Genomic DNA, 25224 nt, shown 5'->3' with positions numbered 1-25224 from the left:
CAAGCACACGGATTCCATTAGTTACTGTAGTCTTTAAGAAGGAAATAGAGTTTCTTCTGATACGTATTTTTTTTTCAATTTTTTTTCTTTTGTGTATTCTTTAAAGACTAACTTGGTAGGACAAAAAATTTTTTTAAAGATTATTTATTATTTACTTTTGGTTGCACTGGGTCATCATTGCTGCATGGGCTTTTCCCAGTTGCAGTGCACGGGGTTCTCATCTCGGGGGCTTCTCTTGTGGAGCACAGGCTCTAGGCACACAGGCTTCAGCAGTTGTGGCTCATTGGGCTCAGTAGTTGTGCACGGGCTTAGCTGCTCCGTGGCCTGTGGGATCTTCCCAGACCAGGGATCCATGTGGGATCTTCCCAGAAGAGGGATTGAACCCAGGTCCCCTGCATTGGCAGGCAGATTCTTAACCACTGGACCACCAAGGAAGTCCAGGAGATAAATTCTTAAGTCATCTTGGCTTAATTAACATGCTGAAATGTTAGGTATTTCTTTTGGCTTAGGGGGTCCAGATAAAAACTACTGAGGCACTGATGGTTCAGTGAGCTGAGAAAGTTTGGGAACCTCTGGTCTAAGAAATCCTCTAATCTAGGGCCCATCAAGAAAACAGATTTTGAAATCAATTAAGTGGGTTATAGATAGCATTTTTTTTCCACCATAAAATAGAATGGTGACTAGAACACACTGCATGTAGCAAGGCTTAGTCTTATTGTGTAAAACTTATGTTCATTATATACATACGAATTAGCATGGGTATCTTGGGTCACAATGTAAGATGTATATTTGTTTGGGTTGTGATTTTAGAAGTTTGAAAAACCACTAAGAGTTCACCCTCCTTACTTTACAGATGAGAAGACAGCCCAGATAATGAAAGCTGATTATTGCAAATCACAGCCATCAGGGCCAGGCTCTGCACTTGGTCCTGCTGGACTGGTGGCCACGGCCCACAGGGATGCTCCAAGGCCAGCCTCATTCCACCCGGCAGAGGTGTGGTTACTCAAGAGTCATGGAGCTACGGAGATTACATCCTCTCCCTTTCCCCCAGACCCATGGGCAACCCACAAATGCCACCAGCCACACCTAGAACAAAATGGTTTTAATCAGTTGCGTCACCCTCACTCTCCTGGGAGCGGAGCAACAAAAAGGCTCGGCTCCTGCCCCCAGAGGACAGTAAGGCTTCTGTGTCTCTCCACACGCAGGGCCCAGGCTGGGCAGGCAGGAGGCAGGGAGGGAGGAAATGGCGGGTGGCTGGAACACAGGAAAGCAAAGGGGCCCCTGCTAGTCCTTGGGCCCCAGGCCCAGCCTCAGCGCTCCGGCTCTCCCCTCCCAGCTGGAGAAAGGTCGTGGAGAAGAGACAGGGGAGCGAGTCCCAGCAGCAGGAGAAGCAGCAGCAGCTGTTTCCTTCACCAATAAATACACTTCATTACCAAGCTAGGAGAGAGGGGTGGGGGGTGATGGGGGGGAGAGGAAGGGGGAGAGGCTGCCACCTGTGTCGCTGGGATTAAAGCAATGACGAGATGGTGCCAGACCCCCCACCACTATCCTCACCAGCCCACCCCCACCCCCATCTTCTTAAAACTGTGAAAAAGCTTTTAACATGGCCCTGCTGTCTCCAGGGCTTCTCTGAAGCCTGACTGAGAGGAGGCACCTGGCAGAGACAGGGCGGAGGGAGGGAGTGGGGCGGAGGGAGGCTGCAGCTGGAGGCTGGAGCCCGGGGAGCGCCGAGGGGAATGGGGAGGCGGGGAACCAACGACCAGGAGAGCTCCTGAGCTGAGAGCCAAGGGGGCCAAGAGGGAGGCCTGGGGGGGGGGGGGTGCTGGGGTGACCGCTGCATCCAGTGTAGAGCTCTGGGCTGCTGAGGAGGGGGCCGAGTTAGGGACTTTCCATCCCAGGGCTCAGGAGACCCACCCCTCCCCCCAGAGCAGCAGGGGGCAGAGAAAAGCCATCACTTCTTTGGTCTTTGTGGCGGCTCAGCATGTGGGGGGGGGGGCGGTGGAGGGAGTGCCATCTCAGCAAGAGGAGGCCTGGCTGGGAGCTCTGGCAGAAAGGTCACAGTGAGGCCGGAGAGCGCCCAAGGGAGGAGTGGGGCCCCCCCAGAGTGCAGAAGGGCTGGCACGGGTGGGCGGGGAATGGTGTGGTGCCCCCGCCCAGTGCCAGGGCCCATGGGAGAGGCTGAGCCCCCAGAGGGCCGGGGAGGGCGGCAGCGCAGTCAGGACCCAGCGCTCATGCTGGGGGGTCGGGGGGTCCGGGGGGGGGGGGGGGGGAGAGGGAAAGGACTCCGGGCTGCCAGGAGGCAGTGGCCTGATCTTGCCCTCTCCAGGTCTCCCTCCTCACTTCTCTTTCCACCCCGACACAGCGGCTCTGCAGGGGTGGGGGCGCCCTGTCCTTTTCTAGAACATTCCCTGAAGACCAGGAGGGAGCCAGCCTCACCCGTCAAGAGCAAGAATGCTAACAGGCCAAGGCCAGTCTGTCCAATTCCACCCCACTCCTGCTGTCAGCCCAAGGGTGGGGCAGCCCCTGGAGACAGCGGCAGCTCTGGCCTCCCCACCTGAGGCAGGCCAGAGCCCTCAGGGACGTGGAGGGGGGAGGGGGGTTGGGGGAGATGGGGGGCTTCCCCTCCTGCTCGTCTGCTCAGGGCTGGGGCCAGTCAAGGGGCAACTGCCCAAAAGTCCAAAAGCCAGCAAGTTGTAGCAATCCCCACCCGCAATGCCAAACTAACAAACGTAACGGGGAAAAATGAAAAAAAAAAAAAAAATGGGGGACGGGGAAGACAAACCAAAACAGAACCCCCTGACCTCCTGCCCGGGGCAGAGGATCCAGCCGATAGCGGGGGCTGGGACCGGGGCTAGGAGGGTCTAGCTGGGCCGGCACTGCACCTGGCCCTCGGAGCTGTCCTCGTCGTCAGAGGCCCCGGCACCCCCACTGCTCAGGCCTGTGATCCGGTAGCCCATGTTGAGCAGCATCACCTCCAAGGGGTCCGCGTTCATGCGCCGCTGGTTGGCCTGGGAGGCACCCTCCATGTCCTCCACAACTCGGCCTGTGAGGTCTTCACTCTGCGGAGGGGAGCCAGGGGAGGCACACTTACTCCTGGGATCTGTGTGCAGGGGAAACACACACGCAGACTGAGCTACACATGTGCAGGGGTGTGTACATACCAGGGGGTGTGCGTGGATGTACCCGTGAGTGCCTGGTGCAGGGCAACGTGTCCTGGGATGTATGTGGACGGAGGCACAGACACAGACACACACACACAGACACACACACACACAGACACACACACACACCAGGATGCATGTGAGGGGGATGACGCATTACACTGGGGGTGGGGGGGCACATGGTCATACACAGTGGGATATATACTGGGGGGAATGCACACACCAGAGTGTCTCCTGGTAGGCCCCACACTGGAAACTGATGGGGGGAATGCACGGACATAGGCGAGGGCGGACCCACACCAGGACCTGCTGGGCACACATACTATACCCCCGGGGGGGTGGTGGTACGGACACAACTCCCCCACCCCACTCTTTTGTTGCCACTCCCCCCTCAAGGAAAGGTCTTAAAATGTATAGGCAATTGGGAAGGGGGAGGAGGTGGGCAGAGAGCAGGGGAGGCCTCAGGCCAGCCCACCCGACTGCCCACACCATCCCTGTGTCCCTGTGGACCAGACACATCACAGGCATCACTTCTTTAATCCTCAAAGCGACCTTCTGAGGTGGTGCTGTCAGGCCCATTCCAATATACAGAAGATAAAAACCTGGGTTGAGTCCCTCAGGCCTAAGTGAAGGGACCAGGATTCAAACTGAGGCCCATCAGGCTCCAAAGCCTAGGCGCTGCCCCTGTGACTGAGGCACTGGCCTCTGCAGGGCTCCTGGGGACACGACGCAGAGGGACACAAGGGACAGGGCGCCGGGGGGGGGGGGGGCACCGTTTTCAGGAGCTGGTGTTGGGGCGGGGTGGGCGCCCTCCCTGCCCTCCCTGCCCTCCCGTACCCGGTCCCAGTTACTGGGTCACTGCCTCCCGGGTGTGAGGCTCACCTTCACACCTGGCTCACGGATATGCCCCTGGAATTGCCCGCTCGCCCTGACGCAGCTTGGACCCCTGGGGAGAGAGCTCCCCTGGCAGCCCCTTGCCTCCTGAGGCTGTGACTCCTTTCCCTTCCCGCCTCACACAAGCTCAGCTGGAGGCCTCAGAGAGGGTACCCCCCTTCTTTTCTCCCAACCTGGCTTCTGCCACCCTGCCCATCCCCTCACCTCCGGTCGGGGGTTCCAGAGCCGCACTACGGGGTCAATGCCACTGGTGGCCAGGAAGCAGTAGCTGGGGTGTGGCTGCAGGCAGTTGACGATGGATTCGTCGCCCTGCAGCACGCGGACCAGGTTGGTGGTCTCCTTTTCCCAGACGAAGAAGGAGCCATCGTCAGAGCCGCTGACGATATACTGAGCGTTGCTGGCGGGGGGGCAAAGGGCAGGGAGGTCAGGTGGGGACATGGCCCACAGGCCGCATGGCTGAGGGAAAGGGGGAGCAGGGAAGCTTGGAGCCTCTCAGGCCCCCTGAATTCTGGGGTCTTCACCTGACTTGGAACTCCCATGCACACGAGAATCCTCTCCACACTGGAGAGTCGTGTCACTGTCCAACCGTTCTCCTAACCTTGGGGTCACAGACGGCCTAGGTCCCTCTAACTTACTCTCCCTCAAAGTGCATTATAAGCCCCATGGGTGCTAGGATCGGATCCTGCCTTTCAGGGGTCTCTGGGAACACTCCTGCCTCAGCCTTTCCTCAGTAGTCTAGGCTCTCTGGATCCAGACCCCCAGATCCTACAGCACACCTGCCCCCAACACACTGTAGATATTTAGGAGGGATCTTGCTGGAGATGCTTGATTCATATTCATGAATCTCACCTACCCAAGAGAGTACGTCATCTACAGGGGAGGGCTGGGGGTGATGGTGGCTCACAGAGGTGAAGCCATCTGCCCAAGGGCACAGAGCTGCGATTTGAGACTTTTGAAAGCCTAGGTCCCCACGCCACCCCCAACCTCCTGTGGCCAACCGGGCTGGACCCTCCTCCTCCTCTTCAGGGCCTCGGACCTGCCAAAGAAATTGGCCTCCTTGATATCCGTGGTGGTGTTGCAGTGGCCGCAGTAGCGGAACTGGTAGTCGTAGCTTCGCTCCCGCAGCACCATCTCGTCCTCGGAGATGGAGTCCTTGCGGCTCATGCTGCGGAGGCGGACGGGGCCGCCGCCACCACCTGCTCCCTTCTTCTCCTCTGGGGCAGAGAACAGGGACCGTGAGAGTCCTGCCTGTCTCTCCCCCCCCCCCCCCATTTCCTCCCCACCCTTCACCCTGTTCTCTGTCCAAGTGGTAAGCCATGAAGAGCTATCCCTCTCCCCCTACCCTGGAAAACTGGAAACAACTGTGAAAAAGAGGCATCTGTGCATCCTGCCCTTGAGGGTGTTCAAGAGGAGACCGCTGATGCCAGGAGGGCCTTGGCTTAGGTCCCTGAATAATGTCTGGAAGGCCCGAGGATGCACGGCCCTAAGGTCTGTTGCTGTGGAGGTGAGCGGTGGGGAGGGGAGGGCAAAGCACTGCCAAGAGAGCCTTGAGCGGGTGATTTTTCTAAATAGATTCATGGCTTTGAAGGCAGTCAAGTCCAAGCCCTCCTGCCCCAGAAGACAAGTCAGCCTGGATCCCAGCAGACCGCTTAAGTGCCTTGGTAAAGTCATACCAGCTCTCTCAGTGCCTTGTTCCTGCCTGCCTCAGGGCCTTGGCACGTGCTGGTCCCTCTGCCAGAAAGCTTCACCTCTGGCGACACTTTGTACCTAGTCACCTCTTCCTCAGTTTCAAGATCTCCGCCTGAATGTCTCTTCCTCAAGAACCCCAGGCTGCCTTCCAGCCCTCCCCCGGCACTTGCACCCTGTCAGGTCTCCAGGGCCTTCTTTGCTGCTCCTTCATCGCTCAATTCCTTCACCAGGCTATAGATTCATGAATATAGAAATTCATCTGACGTGCTCCCAGATGTATTCCCAGGACATAGCACAGTGACTGGCACTATCCAGACAAATGATCAATCCACGGTCCAGTGCACTGCAGAGCAGACGAGGAAGCTGCAGTCTGCCCGCGGTGAGCTCCCCTCTCGTGGTTGCAGCCTGCACGGTTACCTGGTTCACTCTCCAGCGCCACCCAGGGGAGCAGGGCGGGCCCTTCAACACCCTGTACAGATAAGCCAGCAGGTTCAGAGAGGCTGTGCTCTGCCCAAGGTCGCCTGGGTCCACACGGCAGAGCTGAGATCGGAACTGAGGCTCCACACCTGTGTCTGAGGCCTTTCTGCTGCCCTGGGTGCTGTCTCTTCTGCACCCATGCAATCTGGAGCAAGTGCATTCTAGCCAACTAGCTGGAGTTCGGATCCCAGTGGAACGGCCAGAGCCCTGGCTATGACAGGAGAGTATGACTCCTATCCTGAGCCCCGGGGGAACTACATCAGGCACCTTAAACACGCTATTGCTAATTCTTGTCTCAAAGAGAGCAAGTGACTGTCTCAAGGTCACGTGGTTCTCAGTCAGTGTGAGCCCAGGCCACTGCAGCCTCAGAACTTCTGTCCTCTCCAAAATGTCTCGTGGCACCTCCAACAGGCAGAGTGACAGCAACCCCTCCTCAGCGCGCACTCTACTCACCACCGTCATTTTTGGAGAAGAGGGCGGCCGTGATGTCACGTCCCAATGCGTCACAGGCACTGCTATGGGCCTGCTCCGGGAACTTTCCTTTGAAATCATCCAGGCACTCTAGGGCCTCAGCCACGTACTTGAGCTCAAAGAGGCATCGGGCCAGGCGGAAGTGCGCCTTCAGGTGGCATGGATTTAGGGAGATGGCCTTGAGGCAGTCCCTCAGGGCGTCGTAGTGGTCACCATCCCTGGGAAGGCAGGCAGTGTGGTTTGGAGGTGGGGCCCCATGGCAGGCAGGGCATCCCCATTCAGTCTCGTGGCATCCTGTGGCCACCCCAGCCCACTTTTGAGCGATCTCAGGGCAAGGGTATTTGGGGATGGAAAGAATCCTGGCTCAGCCCAGGCCTTGCTCCCCAGGAGGAGGCAGAGTATGTTTAGGAGGCAAGCCAGGAAGCCCAGGGTCTTGGCAGGTAGAGGGTGGGAGGTGGGCATGAGGCAAAAACCAGTGTTGGGCTGCCCTCTGCTGGACACAGTGCAACTGTGCGCCCGCTCACCCCAGGCACCCGCAGCTCTGCAGCAGAAGGCCTGGCATCTTGCCCGCCTCAGGCTCCCCAGGCCCTCCTTCTCCCTTCCTCCACCCACCTCCTCAGAACCCCCAGCTGGCCTTCAAAGCCAGGTCTAAGGCAGGGGGCCCTCAAGGGCAGTTCTGTGGTCCGGGGAAGCCAGAAGTGTCAGGCTGGGTCTGACCGGCAGGCAGCAAGTCCTCAGCCAGGCCCCCCTCTGTCCTGGCTGACTGATCCACAGCAGCTGTGGCCTCTACCTCCCGGGGCTGGAGGATGGGGCCTGACAGTCTGGCAGTCACTTCGCTAGAAGCGGATGGCGGGGGTGGGGGCGGGTGTAGGCCACAGGAGCTCCAAATTGTCCACACTAACTTCTCCAAACTCCGGAAGCATGGATGTGGGGAAGTGGGAATGGTTTTGGTGGGTGACGGGTTGGGGAGGGTCAGAGAAGAAGCCCCTCCTCCTCCCACTCTGTGCCGGAGTATAGAATACACATCTGCCCAGGTCCACAGACAGCCCCACTTCTATACTGGAGAGCCAGGTGACTCACAGGAGCCACTTCTCCTTTTTCCCCTCTGCTGGGGTGAGGCGGGCCTAGGACCCACCTGTGTTAAGAAGCACCCCCACCGCCCGACCCCCCCCCCCCGAGAGCTGATGGCCTCCCCACCAAGGCGCAGCTCACAACCCTTGTGCACAGGGGCCAGGGTGGGTCTGACGCTGGAGCTGTGCTCCTGACCCTCCCTCCTATAGCACCCAGAGGGAGCACTGGTCCTCAGAGCAGCCTGCTCAGACCAGGGACAAGTGGCTCAGCAGTGCGGAGGCAGGCAGGAGAGAGTGTTCCGACGGCGCGGCCTGCGTCAGAACGAGTGGCTGTGACGGAGGAGCAGGCGCTGTTCGGAAACCCAATTACCGCCTGCAAGGTGCCCCTCAGAACTCCCGGGGAGAGCCAGACCAGAAAGCAGCCAGGAGCCAGAGGGTGATGGCTCCCACCGCATCCAGGAGCAGATGGCCGCCCTGGGGAGACTGGCCGGGGACAGAACGTGACATTCTAGGGTCACTGGCAGGCACGTGGGATGGGGAGAGAGCAGGCTGGCCCCAGGGCGCACCCATCCGGACTTGCTGCCAGCTCAATCTCCCTGAAAAGACAGCCCTCAACACCTCCCTCTCCTGCTCGAAACTCTTCAGTAGCTGCCCATCATCCACTGAATCGAGGCCAAAACGCCACCGCTCTGCATTCCAAGTCCTTCCCAGGCTGGCCCCAGGCTACCTCACAGACTCATCTCCTGCCAGTCCCTTCCCGAGCCCTCTGCTCCAGCCAAATGGATTTGTTGTTCTGCAAACAAGCTCTCCAGTCAGTCCGCCACCCCCACGCCTTTGTTCACACCGTTCCATCTCCCTGGGAATGTCCCTCCCCCACAGCCCCTCCCCCTTCCCTCTCCTGTCTAAGCCTGCCCGCACTGAAAGCAGACACCACGTCTTCCCGGAGCTCCCTGATCCCCAGGTACAGTGGCCCGACTTTTCCTCTGCCCAGGGCACTTCACCTGACCCTTCAAAGACTCACTGCTTCCTGCCTCTTTGGTGATGGACCATGCCCACCTCTTTATCCCCTGTCCAGAGGCTGGGCGCTCTGAAGCACAGGAACTCGGAGAGACAGAACTTTGTGTCTCTAGTTCCCAGTGCATAGTAGGGATTCAGAGAACATGTTGAGGGTACTGTGGATTGGGAAATCATCAGTCTCTCTCAGCAAAAATGCAGGAGTGAGAGTGCTCTCAGCCTAGAGCCTGCGTGAAGACCAGTGCATCCTACCCACCTGCTGGAAAAGAGGGGCAAAACACCTTAGGAGGGCCCCCAACTGTCATCTCCTGGGGTTGGTTGCCATCTGAGCCCTTGGCCAACTCCTGATGTCTGAGCTAAGGCCTGTGGGGGCAGCATCTTCCCAAACCCCCATCCACCAGCCTGCTGACTTGGGTGGGTTTCTTAAGCTTCCCTCTCTGGCCTGCCGAGTTGCAGCCAGACGATGGCACACCAGCTGGCCTGTCTGTCTGGGCAGAGCCGACGGATGCCAGACGGAGCAGAAATGGCTGTGGGCCCAGCTTTATCCATCTCCCATCCTGGCCCTGGCTGGGGGATGGGGTCTGCCTGCCTGCTTGCCTGCTGGTGCTGCAGGCGGAAGGTCTGGGGGCCCTGGTGGTCTCCAAAGATAAAGGGTTCTTCAGGATATAGACCTACTCCCTTACCACTGGCCACTACCACCCAGCAAGACCCACAGCCAGCTCCAGATGTCTAGGATCCTGCTTGTGCTTGGTCCAAAGGGTCCAAGAGCATAGAACAGCAAACCCCAAGGTCAAGGCGCTGCACAATCACTTCAAACAGCAACTGAATTCACCAGGGCCTCATTTCCATCTAGCAAGATTCTACTGCTCCTTCAAAAGTTAAATTCAAGACCCCATTCTCCAAGGACTGGGATTAACCACTCTCCCAATTCCTGCTTCCAGCAACCACAGCACTAACATGCCGAAGCTAACAGCACAAACATGTTCCACTTAACTGTGAGCTTTCCTGGTGTTTGAGGCTTCCTGACTCACAGGTCAGGCACCTGCCTACCACCAACCAGGAGCTGATGAGAGGCCTGGGCCTAACATGCCCAGGGGGCAGCAGGATGCCACTGCTAATGTCCCTGGATGCCTCAGCAACTTGGTTCCATCAGGCCCACTCACCACTTGCGCTTCATGTAGGCAGCAGCTCGGTTCCCGTAGAGCATGGCGTTGTGAGGGGCCCTCTGCACGGCCTTGCTGTAAAGCTGAATGGCCTGGGTCCACTGCTGGCAGGCAAAAGCTTCATTGGCTTGCTGTTTCACCCGCTCCAAGTATGGGGGTAGCTCTACCTGGGGGCTGCGGGGGAAGCAGAGTGTCAGGCCAACCAAGGAAGGGCAGAGCAGCCCCTCAGGATGTCTGTGGCCCTGCCTGGAGGCCTCTCAGGTTTTCTTGGTCCCTGAGATCTGCATGTCATCTAAAAGAGGACACCACTCCCACCCTTGGATGAGTAACTGTGGCAGTCAATGGTCACAATTCCAGATGCTCTGTGCCAGTGGAAAAAAACCAAGAGAGGCAGAAATGAAGTTGTCTTAGACAGGTTTAAAGGAATTCTTCACCAAACTGGGCATGAAAGTACCTGACACCGCCAGCCTCCATGCTGAGCTGAACTTTGTCACTGCCCAAGTCCTGCCCATGGATCTCTCTATAGAGAGGTTTCTCTCAAGGGCTAGAGGACCTGGGCACCTCTACATCCAAAGTTGAGCTCAGGGCCTGGCAGTGAAAGAGGCGTGAAGATGCTATGAATGGAGAAAACACAACGGGGGAGGCCTGTCTATGCAGGACCCTTTAGGAGGGAGCCCAGGGCTAAGAGGAGCTAGCCCCTGGGTCCTGACCCCAGCTACTGGCACCAAGAGACCAGAGCTGCAGCTGGAGCACGACTGGGGTCCCACCAGGCAGAGGGGGCATGGGGACCACTAGCCACATTCCAGAAGCCTCTGTGCCCCAAGTCAGGCTGGCCTTACCTGACATGCCCCCTAGTCTCTGGCAGCCGGAAGCCATTGCTGTGGAGATGCAGGCCATTGGAGACGCCATTGGACACACCGTTGGTGGACATCTTGCCATTCTGAACTTCTGGCGGGGTGGTGAGAAAGGAGCAGCAACCACTTAGGAGGAGGCCCTCACTTCTCCTCAGCAGCCCTCCAGCTCCATCTGGGGGTCTGACGGCTCACAGCAGGGCCATCCCTCCCGGGGTAGGTCCACTCCCAGAAAGCAAGTTCTGACAGGCAGGCCGGCAGGCACATGAAGAAAGCCTGTGCGCCCTCTGCTGGCTGGAGAGGGACATAGCTTCAACTTGGCATTATCAGGCTGTGGGGATGCCTAAAAGTTGGGGGTGAGGAGGTGCCCCAGGAAGAATCACTGAGGAGATTGATCTAGGATGGCAGGGGATGGCACAACTACTTCAGGTCCTCAAGAGCCAAGCCACGGAAAGAACCTGCTTTTTCTGAGGGAAGTGAAAAGGGCCACGAGGCAAACCTGTTTTTACAGTGCTCTCTGACCTGGGATTCCCTTCCAGTGCTATTTCAGAGAACCTGCTCCTTCTTGGAGGATCACAGCCACAGGGGAAGGTAAGGGGCAGGCTGCCTGGCAGAGGCAGCGCACACTCACGTTCCCCAGCAGAGATGCCCTGAATGAGCCAGGGAGGGAGAACTTACCCCCTGAGGAGTGGCATTTTCTAGGCAAGAGGAAGGTGTACGGCCGCTGCTTGTAAGTCAGGTCAAACAAATAGACCTAGAGTGCAGGGGTCAAGAGAAGATGGACACTGTGAGGCAAGAACGTGGTCGGGCCAGGAGTGAGGCCTGGGCAGCTCTCGGGAATGTAGCTGAGTGTTGAGCAGGGAACCACCAAGTGACCCAGGACGGGGTGCTTCATGGAGCAAACCTCAGGCAGGAAAATCCTCCCAGTGCCCGGCCCTTGGGGCGGACGGCTAGAAATACTATCATTCCTTAGAATCACATGTGTGTTAGGTCAACAAGGGCCTCAGGGGTTTCATGTTACAAATGGGAAAACCGAAACCTCAGTTTTCAGAGAAGAGAAGCAATTTGCCCAAAGTAACATTGCTAGTTACTTCCCTCAGTAGATATTATTTATTATTACTTAACATGTAATGAATCCTTACTTTGCTCCTCTGTTAAGTGTTTTATATGACTTTTCTCATTTCATCTTAGAAATGAGTACCACAAAATGAGTACCATCTTTAGTACCACAAAAAGGTACTATTATCATCAGCCACCTTTCCAGAAGGAGAAATGTCAGCTCAGAGTTTAATTAATTTATCCAGGGCCATCCAGCAAGTGGCACAGCCAGCACCCAGAACCAAGTCTGTTTGGCTCTGAGCCACTCTGCTAGCCTGTCTCTCCGCTTCTCCTCATACCACCTTTAAGCCCGGCGATGGCTCAGCAATCTGAATCCAGAGCCCTCTTCTGAACTCGGGGGCTCACCCAGTTTCTACATCCCATTTCGCCTGTATCACACCTTGCCTTTAAATGTCATCAATGGTTTGTTTCACTTGCCATGTCTCTCCCGTCAACCTAGCATAGATCATATTTTGCACCTGTCTCCCTCATGTTTATGATAATGCTACTCCCAGAGTAAGTACTCAGTGAGTGTTTGGAGAGTAAATGAATTTATGCAAGGGTTATTAAACAACCTGACTTAGAACAGAAGGTTTAGCAACTGGCCATTATCAAAGACCACTTCCCAAAGCTGGCCCTGAACTGCACCCTGGCTGTGTGCTCTGAGCCGCAGGATTTCCCCCTAGGAAAGCAGCAGATGAGGAAACCAAGGTTCAGGAAAATGAAGACAGGTGTTCAAAGTCACAGCACACAGCTCATAAATAAAAGGTCAGCGTCTGAAGACAGGTCTGTCAGTTCTAAGGGTTACGCTCAAGGCCAGGGTAGTTCTCTGGGAATTCCAACAGTGCCATGGCATTTCTGTATTTCACGGTAACGTCATTTACAGTGAGGCTTCTAATCTGCCTCACTGTAGTAGTGGATGTGGCGGACACAGCCCTGGCTGCCAGGTATGGGGGCAGGGGGAGGGGAGGAGCCACCTTGGGCGGCCAGCCATACCTGCTCTCCCCCCATGTTGACCAGCAGCTCTGTGCCATTGGGGCTGAAGGTGACATAGGTGGCAACCAGCACTCTCAGACGGTTGTTGTAGTCAGGCAGCTTCACTGGCAGGTGACCTGCAGGGAAGAGAGTTACCCGAGTGTGAGGCTTCCAGTCCCTCCCAAAAGGCGCAGGGAGTGGTGAGAAGTCAGCCTTCCCAGTGATCAAGCATCTTCCTCAGAAAAGCAGCTCTAAGTGTTGAGCCCTTACTGGGGCCCTTACTGGGGCAACTCTTATACACTATGTCACTGAGTCAGCACAATCCCATTTTACAGAAAAGAGACTAAGATTCCTTCAGGGTAAGAAATTTGCCAAAGGTCACATAAGAGCTGGTGCATGGTAACCAGGATTAAATCCAGGTCTGTCTGACTCTCGGTCGCCACTGCCTCCTTGCAGTGCTCCAGAGACAATCAGCACCCTACCTGCTACATAATACTGGGCCGCGCCGTCCGGGAGGGGCTTCTGTCGGTCACAGAAGGTGTGCACGCCTGCTGAGGGGCTCTGCTTCATGCTTTTTCTGGTGGCAAGGCAAACAAAATAGGTTATAATACCGATCAGGACTCCTGGCTAGACTACACTTCCTCGGGAAAAACTCGTTTGTGTCCCTGGAGAGAAACAGGAAGAGGTACCTTTCTTCCTGACCTAAGCACCCCCAAAAGTCAACCAACTAGGCAGCTGTGGACATATCACAGTGGCCCTGCCTGCCGTCTTTGGTTCATGGCCACCCTGTTACTCCCATTTCAAAGATGAGGAAGCTAAAGCTCGTGGCTCACTCTAAGCCACGTAGTGTGTGAAGAGTAACAACAGTTGTCCAAATCCACAAAGGAAAGTAATGCAGGCCAGAAATTCGTACACCTGTCCCAGGAGTCCACTGAAAACTCAGACTGGCGGAGCCGCGCAGGTCTGGGCCTTCTGTGGAGGTTCTGAGTATACTTTATTTTTTAAAAAAGAATAAAGTAAAATCGTATGTACAAATAAAGGAATTTACATGTATAAGATGATAACTATGTACACTATGTATGTACAGAAGATAATATACACAGTGATTTCTTTCAGGTAATGGAGTAAAAGTAATTTCTTTAATACACTTTTCATAAAAACAAGCATGGATTGAATTATTTAAAAAAAATCAAAGAATGAAAAAAAACCCACCTCAAAGAGATGAGGGCCTGGCAATGAGGGTAAGGGGTAGCAGGTTCCCAGGGACTTGCCGCATATTCCTACCTGTGGTTGTGGATCATGCGAATGTCGTAGAGCCTCACAAAGGGCCCGCTGGCCCCCACGGCCAGGCAGTTGTTGTCCTGGGGGTTGACGGTGAGGCACTTGGCCTCCACCAGCTGGCCACAGTACTCTGTCAGGTCGATCAGCACCTCCGAATGCTTGCTGTTCTCCCGGAGGTCATACTGGCTGTGAGAGAGGACACAGCTGGTTGGGGGTTGCGTCCGTGGGCAGAAGGCAGGGGAGAAGCCAAGGCCTGGAGTGCCAAGGATCTGGGAGGGGCTCTGGATCTGTTTGTAAGTAAGAATGTCAAAAACCACTCCCATATCTTGAGTGCCCTGTGTGCCAAGCACCCGTGGGAGGCTTCTCATACATTCTTTTTATTCTAATAGAACTCCCTAAGGTAGATACTACTGAACCCTTTCATTAATTTTTTTTAACAGATATCAATATTATTGCCACTAAGTACTATTACTACTGACTACTAACACTTCATGAGACATTGCTTGGTGTCCAGTATTGCTCCCAAGTGTTACACAGGTATTATCTAATTAAATTCTCACACCATCCCTAGGTACCACTAGAAGTTCAAAGAAGTTCCATAACTTGTCTGGATGACACCGCAGTAAGTGCAGTGCTAGGATGGTGCAGAGCTGGGAAGACTGCGTTTTAACCACTCTGCTCTGCTCCTTGATTCTAATTCTTAATTCTATTCTTAACCTAGTTTCTTGTAGGAAACAAAAGAAGTACAGAGGTAACAGAAAAGAGAATCTGGAGATCATCTACGAGCTTCCCAGAAACGCCAACACCCAGAACAAGCCCAAGTCCCATTCAGATGGTAAAGTGAAAGTGAAAGTCGCTCAGTCATGTCCAACTCTTTGTGACCCCAAGGACTGTAGACTACCAGGCTCCTCTGTCCATGGAATTCTCCAGGCTAGAATACTGGAGTGGGAAGCCGTTCCCTTCTCCAGGAGATCTTCCTAAAGCAGGGATTGAACCCAGGTCTCCCGCATTGCAGGCAGATTCTTCACCATCTGAGCCAATGGTAAAGATCAGGGCGAAACATCCACTCAGTGCAAGCACACTTCTGCCAGGAACCTGTTTTGCTTCCAGGACGCAGGCACATCCAGAAAATGGCAAAGGCATCACCCCTGTGCTCACCCACCTCCACCTAAACACCTGTAATAATCTCTTCATTGTTCACTTAGCTTTCTAAGCCATCCTCACCAGACTGCTCTTCCTAAAACATGGTTTTTGTTACAGATGAGGAAACAGGTCTGCGGGTGAAGTGACTCGCCTGGACACTGAGCGACAGAGGTGGGACTCGACCTGTTCTGAGTTCTGGTTCATCCATGACGTAGATACCCCTCGTCCTCTGTGAAAAGGAAGCGTGCACAAAGTCCCATGGGGTCTCAAGGGAGGCAATTAAAGCAGATTGTGGAGAGAGGGAAAAAGTTCTCAGGTTATATCTGAAGAAAGGAGTTAAACAAAGGCAATGAGACCACTGTAAGAAAAAGGGAAGTAGAGGCAAAGGTGTGATGATACAGGTCAGTGAAAAGGGGGAGAGTCCACTTAACCATTTCTGGCTGGTGATCCTCCTCCCAAGAATATGTCCACTGACCGACTGGTCAAGGGAAATGTATCATGTGCCTCTGTGTGCCAGGCATTGTGCTGGGCTCTAGGGACACAGCCAAGGACAGGACAGACAAAAATGTTGACAGTGTTTACTACTCAGTGAGGGACACAGACAAAAGAGTGAACCATCAAATACATAAAGTAACTCCAGATGATGAATAGCGCTACAGAGGATACAGTGAGGGCACGGAGACAAAAAAACAACGGTGAGAGGTCTGTGATAGAGAGGACAGCCAGAGAAGGTGCTTCTCGGGAGGTGACTCTTAAGCAGCATCCTTAGGGTAAGAGAGAGTTGAGAGAGAGCCGGGACTGAGAAAACCAGGTCGAGGGAACAGCACGGGGGAAAGGCCAGAGGAGGCAGACTGTGTGTAGGGCGGTGAGGAAGCCAGCGGGCTTGGGTAGCTCAGGAGAGGGTAAGAAGTGAGGGAAGTGAAGAACAGGGTAAGCAAATGCTCCCACTGTATTTGTTCCCTGATAACTGGGCTGGGCAGACCATTGAGGCTGGACCTCTGTTGGAGGGAAGGAGCCAGGTCTGTGGGAGGAAGCAGGAGGGCAGATGGGAGCCCCCGCCCCATGCCCTGCCTCAGGCCCTCACCGGATAAGCCCGTCCTCAGCAGCGCTCCAGAACGTGTTGGGCCACATGGGCGCCGTGGCGATGCGTTTCACCCGGTTTGTGTGGTCTCCAAACATGTGGATCGTCTCCTTCACGGTCAGGTCGTGGACATGCACCTTGGAGTCAGCTGCCCCTGTGATCAAGATGCGGTCCCCAGCATGAGGCAGGAACTGCTTGGGAGAGATTGAAGAAGAGGTTGGCAGGTGGTGGGGGTAGGCTACGGAAGGAGACTAGCCTGCATGTTAGCATCCTTTTTCCCCCCTCTCCATAGCAGATAAGAAAAGGAGCCCGTCCAAGACAATCCACCAAGAGAACTTTGGATCTTGAGCATCAGCCTGCAGGCCTAAAGGTCAAACTCAGGGTGTACACCTTTATTTTCCAGACTGGTCCTGACCCACGCCAAGCTGGACTAGCTAAGGAACTCTCTTCTTCTGATTCTTCCCCAGGCCAAGAGCTGAATGGATGATAATCACAGTTGTTACCATTTATTAAACATTTACCATGAGCTAGACATCAAGTATGTGATTTATCTTATTAATATAATATAAAAATCTCATTAAAATTGAGGTTTGGCACTAGCATTCAGCAGAACTGGGTTCAAATTCAAGTCTGTCTGACTCCTAGATGCTTCATGATGACTATTTAATAACCTGGGGGTTAAGTAATAAATTAGTCTTAAAACACAAGTCCCTGAGTGTTTTAAGAAAGTGGGTGTTTTAAATTGGTTCGAATATTTCTGGAGAACAATCTGGCAACAGGTAACATAAAAACTATTTCTATCTTTTGATCCAAAGCTACCACTTCTGAGAAGTAATTCTAAAAGAAAAAAGGGACCCGTGCACAGATGCTTCAAGTAGCACTCCTTATAAGGGCAGTGCTGGAAATGGCTCAGAAGTCAGACCCTGAGGAAGGGCTGAGCATCAGAAGGCTACAGCTCTATGTGGCCATCATTCAGAAGGACAACCCTATCATTCCAATGAAGCTGAGAACAAAATGGTCCAGATCACATATGGCAAGGACAAAACAGCCACAAACAATTTTGATTAAGACTACAAGTCTGAAAATACTAAAGTTCCACCTGGCTTGAGCTAAAAATTCACTCTTTCCACATCCACTTCTCTGATAGCTCACCAGTATAAGGGCTAGATGAAAGATGGAACTTGATCATTTTTAGGGACAACTAGTAATCTTTAATCCCGTCTGGAAACATCACCCCACTTGCATCAGAAACAGAACTTGTGGTTGCTGCCCTACTCGTCCTGCATCATAGATGCCACGAGGGGGAGCTCGTGGGCTAAATACATCTGTGGTTTATCACCACAAGGGAGAGGAACCTTTTTATAATAGAAGAGGAGACTGAGGGTCTTGCCCAAGTTCTCAGTATTAGGAAATATCAAGGTCACTGTCCAATTCTGATCTCTGAACTCGACATTTTGTGTTCTATGATGCCAAACTGACAGCTTAGGTCCCTTCTCCTCATCTGACCCCGCAGATTTAAACTAGACCTAACACTTTTCAGGGGACGAAAGCAGTTTCTGGTCATCATGTAAGAGGTGACTCAGCATTTCTCAGTCATTAAAAATCACAGAAATTAATCTAGGCTTGGTCCTTGGAACAGCAGATGAGAGAGCTGGGAAAGAAGTTCTGATTAGGGAAATAAGTTGGTTTTGAGCTCTTGAATCTGTCTTCCTCTTCAGGCTTCTTGTAATTGGTCTTGATATTAATCAGGAAAAGATTTCTTGGATTAGTGAGGCTTTCCAAAGGACAGCTTCACTCTCACATACACCATTATAGAATTTCAGAGCTGGAAACGTCCTTAAAGATCATTTCCTTTAAGTTCCCAGTGAGGAATACCTCAGTGCTAGGACACTGACTACATCCTCAGAAGGCCCATTTTTGCCTTTTTCAAGTACCTCTAAGCATTAGACAGTTCTTTCCTTCATCAGGCCTACATCTGCTTCTGGAAAACTCATAGTCACTAATCCAAGGTCTGTTCTCTGGAACCAAAAGGGACAAGCCTCATGTTACTTTCACATAACAGGTCTCCCAAGGTCTGAAGAGAGGCCTCACCAGTGCTCAGACCATAAAGAATCTGCCCACAAGGTGGAAGACCCAGGTTCGATCCCTGAGTCGGGAAGATCCCCTGGAGTTGGGAATGGCTACCCATTCCAGTATCCTTGTTTGGAGAATCCCATGGACAGAGGGGGCTGGTGGACTATACAGTTCATGGGGTCGCAAAGAGTTGGACATTTTCACTTTCAGAAGTCTGAAGACATTTGTAAGTCCCCTCCCTCCCCTCTCTTCAACTCCCCTCCACCAACAAACAGCAGACTCATTTCCTACAATCACCTGTGCCAGGTGCTTTTTTTTAATCAACTATCTCCTTAAACTGTAACATCAACCCTGTGGATTGCTACTTCCCTTTTTAGTTATGTTATTTATTCATGAATTTGAGGGATTTTCCTTAGCTACTTCCTTTTTATAGATGGGTAAATAGGCTCAGAGAGGTCAGGCGATTTGCCCAGTTCACACAGCTTCCAAGAGGCAAATAAGGGAGTCAAACACGGGTCTGCCTGCTATGCTATCAAAGTTCATACTCAGAACCATACCTTATATCATCACCACTCACATGCGTATACATTCATTTGGAGCTGACCTCTTGGCTCTGAGAGAGGAATTAGCGCATGGAAAAGAGACAGAGAGTTTTAGAAATCACCAGCAGATGCTCAGATCACAAAGATGTCTGTGACCCCCAGAGTAGATGGGAGACACACATGCAAACACGACCACACACACAACCCAGTCACACCGTTCAACTGCTCTGCGGCTTCCCCTGCTCACCTTGACAGAAAAGATATTTGCCGTGTGTCCTGTGTGCATGGAAAGCAGCTTCTTGTGGTGCAGCGGGTCCCACACAATCGTGTGCTGGTCATCAGAACCAGAGGCCAGCAAGCTGCAAGCAGAGACAGGGAACAGTTTTGACCTCTCCTCAAGTTCTGCTATCCCGTGTGTCCCAGGTGAAAAGGACTTAGGCCACACACAACTTTAAGAACAACAGTACGTGTCACAGAATATAAGGTTATCTTGTAAATAGTGACTGATTCTCTTTTGTTTTGCTCTGAGGATTTCTCATTGTTCCTCAAATGCATTAGCTTATCAAAAAAACAGAGTTTGGAAGGTCATCCAACCTTCCATCTATCTGGGATTCATCATTTAACTTTACGCTGCTCCTGATGAATGAAACTTAAGGAGACAGCAGAGAACAGCAACGCAGCAGAGAGCAGAGGACCCAACTCCCTTTCGGGTCCACTCGTGTCCTTAGATCTACAAAGAGGAAGGAAAACCCCCTCCTCCCAACCTCTCCACATCCTCCTCTAGCACCCGTAGGTGCCGGACCTCATACTTACTCTCCTTTCTCGTTCCACTCCAGACAGTTGACACATCCTGAGTGACCCTGGGGACAAGAAGAGAGCCAATTAGAAGTTCTCCTGGACAACTCAATGTCAAGAAGTAGAAGTGAACAGATAAAATAGCCTTTCCATCATCAGTGTTTTCTAGGTGTATGTGAGTGACCAGGACTGAATCAAACCACCTTGCAGTTCACAATATATAATGCACTTTCATATGCATAATTCCACTTGATACTGAACCCCTCTGAGCCACAAAGGGAAGATTTTATTGATTTTATTTTGCAGAAAAGTAAACTGAAGTTCAGGTAATAGTGGAAGTGTATCCAAACAAATTTCTGCTCCTACCACTAGAGGGGTATCTATTAACAATCGCTACCAGGGACAGCCTCTCAGTCACAGAAAATCAGGACAGAGGAACCCAACTGACTGAAAGGCAGCCAGTTAGCTAGAAGCTTGATCCTGCATTCATCTGGCACATATTTATCCAGCACTCACTGCATGCCAGGTACTGCTCAGATGCTGGGGGTATAGCAAAGTCCCTGGTCTTCTGGAGCTTACTTCAAGTACGTGTAAAGTAAGGTAAGTTAAGCACAGGGGTGTGAATTGAGAAACACGGAGAAGTGAGGCACTTAATGACAGATGCTGAAGTTGAAAGCATTCACAGAGAGACGTCATGGCAAGCTAGAATTATGAGGAAACAGAAACCATGAAAAGCAGAAGGCATGAAGTGGCAGAAACAAGTCTTACATGGGAGAAGAAGAGAAAAAGTCACTTCCATTCCTACATTCTGTTCTTTCCTTCATTCCTAATGGCATCTTGATTTTCATTTCATCACCTGTCCAGCCCAAAATAAGACCATGTATTTCAGGAAGTGTAAGTTCATTGTCCTTTCCACAATGGTGGGTTCAGGAACTTAGATCTAAGCCAAATTGGACATGGCATTCATCCAGACATAGGGACTGGCTCAGAAATGAGCCTGTAACCCCAACTGGATGCAGGGGGCCAGGAGTTGAGAGCGTGTAGAAAAGAAGTTTTCTCATTTTCAGAGAAGTCTACAAAAGGGACACCTTTCTTCCTGTGGATGCTGAGTGTCCTGATGTGACTCCGAGAACTGTGACCATGAGGGTGGCCAGTCTGACAGTGAAATAAACATGGAGAGGAAAGCCCAGCCAAAGGAATCACAGAAAGATGGAGCCAGAATGACCAGAGTCACCCACCCTGATGCCTACCCGACTCCTGGGGCTCCAGTCAGGAGCCAGTCTCCTCACTGGTTTAAGGTCACCAATGTGCTGGGCTGTTACTTGGGGCTCAGAGCATCCTGATCAACTCCTTCTTCAGGTCTCAGTTCGTGGGTACTTCACTCAAGAGGCCGTTCCCATCCCGTAAACCTGGGAAGGAGGCACACCCTTCCTGTGGGCTCCTACTGTCAGGCTGTATCACGCCTCTGTGTTGACATGGTTGTCTGTTTCACCAGACTGCGTGGGGGTAAGTGGCCTCTGTGACCACGCTCACTGTATCCCCGAGGCCAGGGACAGTGCTCGGCACGCATCTGCTGCACAGTGAACAAGTGGGTCCGGTGGGGCTCGTGGGAAGACGAGAGACATGAACAAACCCCCGACTCTCTCGTCAGCAGAGGCTTTTCCTCTGCCTTTTCCTTCCCTCTCATCCAGTGTCCTATAAAAATTCTCATGTGGGTTGAACCTCATGTCTTTGTAGGTTCTGCACTTCAATACATTATTAACACATTCACTCTGTTCAACTTGCCAGACCACTGGCTGACCTGCGGCCTCTCACTTTCCCATGGCACTAGGTTGAAATCCCATACACGGCTCTGGTCACTCTTCCTGAATCAGATTCATTTCTGTCCTCACCCCTCTCATTTTCCCACCAGGCTTTAAATTACTTGTGCCCAGGGGTCACATCTTCAGCTTGCAGTTTCCCAGAGTGCTGAGGGCTTTCAATGTTCGTCACTTACCAAGGGCTTACAAAGAGCTAGGCATAGTGCCTTGCACCTGTGGTGGGCAGAGCAACGGCCCCCTTACAAATGTCAATGTCCTGGTCTTCTGAAACCCACGAATACATTACGGTAGATGGCAAAGGGACTCTGCAGATGTGATTAAGGTTAAAATCCTTGCGGTAGGGAGATTATCGTTATCCAGGGGAGCCCAATACAATCACAGGAGTCCTTAAAATCAGAGAACCTTTCCTGACTGCAGAGAGGAGAGAGATGTAAGTGTGAAACTGCCTTGACTGACAACTGCTGGTTTTGAAGATGGAAGGTTTCTTCTAACCAAGAAATGCTAGAAACTGGCAAGTGCAAGAAAACAGATTCTACTCTACAGCCTCCAGAAGGAACAAAGCCCTATCAAGATATTAGGCTTGTGAGACCCAGGTCAGACTTCCAACCTACAGAATTAGAATATAATACGTTTGTGTTGTTTTAAGCCACTAAGTTTATGGTAATTTGTTACGGCAGCCTTAGAAATTTTACAGCATTCTACATCCATTATCTTGTTTAAGAAACAGGTATCATTACTTATTTCATGGATAAGAAAAACTTCCCTGGAGGTCCAGTGGTTAAGATTCTGTACTTCCAACACAGGGGGTGTGGGTTTGGTCCCTGTTCAGGGAACTAAGAATCTGCAAGCTGAGCAGTGTGACCAAAAAAAAAGGAAAAAAACAAAACAAAACAAAACAAAGAAACAACTCTCCCCTCCCCCCAGTCAAAAAACCCACAAGAAAACCCAATACTCAGAGAGGTTAGGTAAACTGCTGCGATTCTGTAATTTATATGTATTTATTGTATGTCAGAAAGATACAGTCTTGATCCTTCTGTCTGGCACAGAAGTCCTAAAACCCCTTGGAATTTTCTAAGTAATAAAAGTAATAAAAATATCGTGATATCCATAACAAACCTCTTTTAACTAACACCTGAGTTTATGTTAATGAAGAGATTTTTGGGAAGCACCTAAGGGTGCAGGCTGGTTACCCGGAGAACCAAACATATGACTGGAGGGGTTGGAACTTTCAGTCCCACCTCCCTGACCGCCAGGGAGGGGGAAGGGGCTGGAGGCTGAACTGATACCAATGGATGAAGGTTTAATCAGCCAGCCACTGTAATGGGATACCCAAAAGGACAGGGCTCAGAGCGTCTGTGTTGGGACACATGGAGATCTGGGGGGCGTGGCATGCCAGGAGAGGACGTGGAAGCTGTGCATTCCACCCATGGACCTTGCCCTCTGCACCTCTTTTATCTGGCTGTTTTCTGAATTATACTGCTTTATAATAAACCCGTAATCTAGTAAGTAAAATGTTTCTCTGAGTTCTGTGAGTCACTTTAGCAAATCAATTGAAATCAAGGAGAAGGGGTTTGGAACTTCTGAAATGTTAGTCGCTCAGTCGTGTCTGACTCTGCGACCCTGTGGACTGCCAGGTTCCTCTGTCCATGGAACTCTCCAGGCAAGAATACTGGAGTGGACTGCCATTTCCTTCTCGAAAGGATCTTCCTGACCCAGGGATCGAACCCGGGCCTCCTTCATTGCAGGCAGACTCTACTGTCTGAGCCACCCGGGAAGCCCCTTGGAACTTCTAATCAACAATTAGTCAAAAGCACACGTGACAACCTGGATTTGCAATTGGTGTCTGAAGCAGCTGTTGGGGCTGAAGGGCAGCAGGGTTGTTTACAGGACTGAGCTTCTGACTTCCTTGGTGGTCCAGTGGTTAAGGACTGAGCTCCTAACCGGAGTGATCTGATACTATCTCCAGGTAGACAGTATCAGAAATGAGTTAAACTGTAGGGAACCAGCTGGTATTGGAGAGTTGCTTGGTAGTATAAACCAAACCAACACATACCCACACGTTGGACATGGTTAATGTAGCACAGCTAAGCAGTGGTATCAGGAAGCATTTTAACTCAAGGGCTCGGGCTCTTGAGCACTGTCCGAAAAGTGCATGAATGCTTCCAGGATTATTATATTTGTCCTCAAATCAGTAGCCCATCCAAAGTACAGAAGACAGGCCACAGCAGACAAACATGATACTTATGACTCATTTTTACACAGTAAAAAGCAGCTCAGAGGCAGGTGAGTTGGAGAAAGTATAGGGAGAAAGTCCAAATCAGATTCTATAAAAATACAAAGTAACTATTGACAAAAAGCATTAATAAAGGGCTCTATAAGTTAGAATATGTGTTTGGGAAGCTAATTTATATAAGGCATGGGATGTTTAAGAGGATTTGTTTTGGCCTTGATAAATAAGGCTGGCTTAGATGAGGTACGTGATCTAGGATTAAGTTGAATACAGTGTAAGAAAATATGCCTATGACATATCAGAATTAAACAGTAGGTAAAAAAGAAGGAAGAAAACCTCAAACTTTAAAGAAATAGAGAGGAGTGGCTGTTTACAGATGGCTCCGAGAGAGGAACAGACCTCTGTGTTGCTGGCTCCCTGGAACCCTGGACATGTCTCTACTTACGGTGAGCCTTGCATACCAGGAATAAGGAAGAAACAAACTGCACAGAGAACGAACCTGCAACAAAAGTCCCAAATCTCACTCAAGTTCCAAATTCCAACCTCTTACTACCTGCTTAACTTGATTAAAGATTGATTATAATTACTATTTATTATAAATTCCTATAATTGCTAGGCAGCATAGTATACAGGAGGAAAAGGAGGCAAGGAGATGCATTTTATCACTGACACTGCTTAGAGCTGCAGGTGCATAATGATGATAAAAAGCAGATGGACACTTAGGTGGTTTTCTTACTGCTTTTAAATTCTTTACAGACCACACCCCCCCTTACAAGCCTGCACTACTGCCCCCAGCTTGGTATGCCACTGCTGGGTAGAATACTAGATAGCAATATACATGACCTTAATGTCATTCCCTTTTAAAGGTAAGACTAAATCTCAGAGATATTAAATTAAGTCACTCAGACTGTTAACACCAGAGCCTGGATGGGAACCCAGATCTATATAACTCCAAACATTTCTCTGTGCTGGATTACCTCAAATGCCGCCCTTATTCCCACCCAAGTTAAAAAGAGATGTCACTGCTACTTTCACCTTAGAAAACTGTCAGTTTGATATAAAGTCAAATTCATATCTACCCTATGACCCAGCAATTCCATTTCTTAGGTATTTACTCAAGGGAAATGAAGACATTTGTCCACCTAAAGACTGATATAAGAATATCCCTAGATGTTTTAATTTTCAAAGTCCCACACTAGAAATAACCCAAATGATATTCAACAGGAGAAGAGATACACAAAATGTAGTGTATTCAAACAGTGTAATCCTACTCAGAAATAAAAAGGAACTACCATAGATACATGAAACCATGTGGATGAAACTCAAAACACATGATGCTAAGCAAAAGAAGCCAAACAGAAGAACATGCATACTGTGTAATTCCAGTTTCAGAAAG

General features: G+C 51.5%; 1 protein-coding gene across 4 annotated transcripts in view; it reads right to left on the bottom strand.

The window, feature by feature from the left end:
- Window positions 1–1087: 1087 nt before the first annotated feature.
- Window positions 1088–25224, bottom strand: part of WDTC1 (WD and tetratricopeptide repeats 1) — a 60592-nt gene continuing 36455 nt past the window's right edge. Inside the window, exons 4-17 of one of the 4 annotated variants that reach the window (XM_065930165.1) lie at window positions 19797–19843; window positions 19231–19342; window positions 16372–16559; window positions 14148–14330; window positions 13346–13440; window positions 12885–13000; window positions 11469–11544; window positions 10779–10884; window positions 9940–10113; window positions 6675–6910; window positions 5092–5269; window positions 4260–4452; window positions 2883–3059; window positions 1088–1437 (exon numbers count right to left, since the gene is read on the bottom strand). In XM_065930165.1, coding sequence (XP_065786237.1) covers window positions 1285–1437; window positions 2883–3059; window positions 4260–4452; window positions 5092–5269; window positions 6675–6910; window positions 9940–10113; window positions 10779–10884; window positions 11469–11544; window positions 12885–13000; window positions 13346–13440; window positions 14148–14330; window positions 16372–16559; window positions 19231–19342; window positions 19797–19843 — 2034 coding nt within the window. In that variant the 3' untranslated portion in view covers window positions 1088–1284. Of the gene's footprint in view, window positions 3060–4259; window positions 4453–5091; window positions 5270–6674; window positions 6911–9939; window positions 10114–10778; window positions 10888–11468; window positions 11545–12884; window positions 13001–13345; window positions 13441–14147; window positions 14331–16371; window positions 16560–19230; window positions 19343–19796; window positions 19844–25224 lie in introns of all 4 variants that reach the window. The other 3 variants (XM_065930164.1, XM_065930167.1, XM_065930166.1) reach the window with 3 other exon arrangements.

Source organism: Muntiacus reevesi, chromosome 3 (assembly GCF_963930625.1).
Source record: "Muntiacus reevesi chromosome 3, mMunRee1.1, whole genome shotgun sequence".
In the NCBI taxonomy this organism is placed as follows: domain Eukaryota; kingdom Metazoa; phylum Chordata; class Mammalia; order Artiodactyla; family Cervidae; genus Muntiacus; species Muntiacus reevesi.
The sequence above is the reverse complement of the archived record's forward strand: the minus strand, read 5'-3'. Positions and strand labels throughout refer to the sequence as shown.